Source organism: Etheostoma cragini, chromosome 13 (assembly GCF_013103735.1).
Source record: "Etheostoma cragini isolate CJK2018 chromosome 13, CSU_Ecrag_1.0, whole genome shotgun sequence".
NCBI lineage: Eukaryota > Metazoa > Chordata > Actinopteri > Perciformes > Percidae > Etheostoma > Etheostoma cragini.
Genome location: NC_048419.1, coordinates 25,737,713 through 25,740,850, shown reverse-complemented (window position 1 = coordinate 25,740,850; position 3,138 = coordinate 25,737,713). Strand labels below are relative to the sequence as shown.

At 40.7% G+C, this 3,138-nt stretch overlaps 1 protein-coding gene across 1 annotated transcript in view; it reads right to left on the bottom strand.

Moving 5' to 3' along the window:
• Positions 1–1,125: 1,125 nt before the first annotated feature.
• The window catches only part of LOC117956028, a 12,366-nt gene continuing 10,353 nt past the window's right edge, over positions 1,126–3,138 (bottom strand). The window contains exons 2-4 of the mRNA XM_034890872.1: positions 2,580–2,972; positions 1,707–1,933; positions 1,126–1,529 (exon numbers count right to left, since the gene is read on the bottom strand). Coding sequence (XP_034746763.1) covers positions 1,171–1,529; positions 1,707–1,933; positions 2,580–2,972 — 979 coding nt within the window. The 3' untranslated portion in view covers positions 1,126–1,170. The remainder of the gene's footprint in view (positions 1,530–1,706; positions 1,934–2,579; positions 2,973–3,138) is intronic.

The window sequence follows — 3,138 nt, the reverse complement described above, 5'->3', positions numbered from 1 at the left end:
GGTAAGATAGAAAGCCTGATAAAACATTGATTATCTGCTGAGAGGTATGAGGCTATTAGCATGAGTCTTTAAAGTGTTCAGACCAGTCACACAAGTATCAGGGGCATGGGAGTTTTTTGGTGAACGCAGTGTTTTTATCACCTCGTTCTTTGAGATTTTGGACAATGAGATCAGGTGTTGAAGTAAGAATGGGTGAGAAGGAGGAAGGAGTGGCAAAATTTTCTAAATACACAGTGGCTAGAATAAATGTACACACCCAGGCTAAAGTTGATTAAAAAGAGAAATAAAAAACATCTTTTGGAAATTCATCTTAATTCCTTAATTCAAAAGAATTAATCTGCTGTTGGAAATAGATCGCCTTAGCCTTATTTTTTTAATTCTCTGGTGTTTGACTTAACCCATACATTTTAAGAAGAGAGGCCTTCCGTTCAAGGAATTGAAATACTTCTGAATTTATCCATTGTAGTTTGGCTAGGTTGAATCAACCGCTTTTAATGCAAAAGATTTAACTTTGTCAGAAAGCTGAGATGGATAGCCACGTGCACTGACATTGTACGTGGCTGTATTGGTAAAACAGCCGTTCTCAGTCTTTCATCCTCACCTTCCCTCTCAGTGCTGATACTGTCCACCGGCATCTCTCAGGATCTCTGTAACAGCGTTTCATAGGCACAGTTTTACCTTGGGGCTAACTAATAATCATTACCGAAGACAATGGGTCACTAAACAAATGTCAACATGTTGCTTACAAGTTATATATTCTACTTACATGGCTCACTACTAATTATTGTTTACTATTCATTGGATCTTCTGTGACACATTGAGTCTGTCTAATATTCAACTATTATAATTAGATACAGGTCTTGTTAACAGCATATTCTGTTCTGAACAAGGCCTTTTTCACTATTTAACATTTTCTGATTAAGATGTGTGATAGGCCGTTTTCCGTTTTTTCAGGATTAGAAGCATTCTTTAGTGGAAAGTAGCTACCAACATGGATCTTGTGGAAAGAGCTTGACCACTAGGCCACAAGTATCCTGCAAACCTAAATAATCTTTCATATTGAGATGTACACTGTCACTGAAAACTTTGCAAGCAGGTATAACAGTTTTCTACAGTTTAGTTAATTATCAGGTAACAATGAGCTGAAGAAGTTAACCCCCTCTCATTTTCTCACTTTTTGTGACGGACTTGGACGTAGGTTAAGTGCTTGATGATGCTTGCACGTAATTCTTTACTGACCAGTCCGTAGATAATGGGGTTAATGACTGGTGGGATGATGATGAAAAGGATGCTGAAGAACTTCTTAATATTCTGAGAGATGGAAGGGAACCTTTGACTCACAATGATGACCAGTGTAGCAATTTCATAGAGCACATACACAACAAGGTGCGATGCACACGTCTGAAAGGCCTTACTTCGCATGGTGCTGTCAGCTCGACCTCGTTTCACAGTAGCATGGAGGATTCTACTGTAGGAAAAAGCAATGACGAGGAAGACGCCTGTAATCACAAACCAGGACATGGTGAGACCTAGAGAAAGATAAGGAATCAGTTCAACCATTATTAGGTATAATATAAAGCTTCAACCTAAAGAAAGAAAGAACTAAGCGGGCTTGCCTTCTTGCATAATTCAGATTTTTTTGAAAAGCAGACATTTTAACAGGCTATACTTTGGTAATGTACGTAATTAGAAACAAATGCACTGACCATAAATGTCGTTTATAGGCGTGGGACTGCAGGCCAGGCTTAGGATACCACGGTTGCCGCAGTAGATGTGTTTGATGGTATTGCCACACAGCGGGGTATTCACGTGCCCTGAGAAGAGAACAGCAATAAACAGCAGAGCGACCAACCAGGCCAGGGCGCAGCAGGAGTGCAGCCGAGCCGATGACATGATGGTGTGATACCTGAGTGGTTCACACACAGCAATGTACCTGCAGAGGGAGAACACTGTTAAAGATGCCCAACGATCCGTAGCTTCATTCCAGTTAAAGATATATGCTTACAAGATCTTAGCATCTCAATATGTTTGCATCTGATTCTGGATGCACTAGAAATATCCTGATGTTGCTCATTTTTAGGCTTTGCTCACACACAAACACATGAACCCAGTTCTCTTTTATGACTGCAGTCGAGTCCACAAAAAGTCAGCCAGGCTGCCGGAGGATGATTTTACATGGCAAATCTACTATTTTGTGGATTCTGGCCAAAGGTTAATAACCATTAATGCATTATTTAGGACCAAAGGTTCAACTTATGAATAACAGTATTTAAAGAAACATTTTTAAGAAACTAAGACCTTTCTTATCCCAGGATACAGATTGGAAACCTTATAGGAGAGCAACCCTAACCCTAACCCAGAAGGTTTATTAACCATTAATAAAACACATTCAGCTCTAGTAATACAACAACAGCACCAAAGAACATCAGCCTGACACAACAGTTAACAGCAGCAATCTGTAAAACATTGAAGCACTAAAGAACTTTTTTAGATGAGTCATTTGAGTCAGTCTGTATCATTTAAGCATGACAGAAAAACATCTCTTATGAACTCTCTAATGTGCACATGAGTTTAATTACCTGTCGTAGGCCATTACACCCAGAATGGTCTGCGCTGCGATGCCGTACGTGTGCACAGAGAAGGCCTGGGCGATGGCTGGGATGTAGGCGATTTTCCTCTGGCCGGTCAGGAAGTGTACCATGAGGCAAGGCAGCACCGCTGTGGCCCCAAACATATCACAAACCACCAGGTGACCAACCATTACGAACATGGGTCTGTGCAGGTTCTTGTCAATGACAATCACACACAGTACCACGCAATTCGCCAACAGCATGACCAAGTAGTTAAGCAGAGCCAGGAAGAAGAAGAAGGCGCCGTAGCCTGGTGGTACATAGAAGCCCTCCAGCTCGAAAATGATGGGCTCTGTGAGAGGAGTTACCTTTGTTACGTTCTCCATCCAAAACAAGGCAGCTCTGTAAAAGACAAGTTCATCAAAACCTTCCCAACAGGTAACTCTTCAGGCATTAGAGATAGTGATAATAATTTTTGACTTACAGTATAACAACACATGACAATAAACTTCAAGTTAAAGGTTGTTGACATCTGGCATTTGTCTCTTTGTAATTCTTAACTAAATTC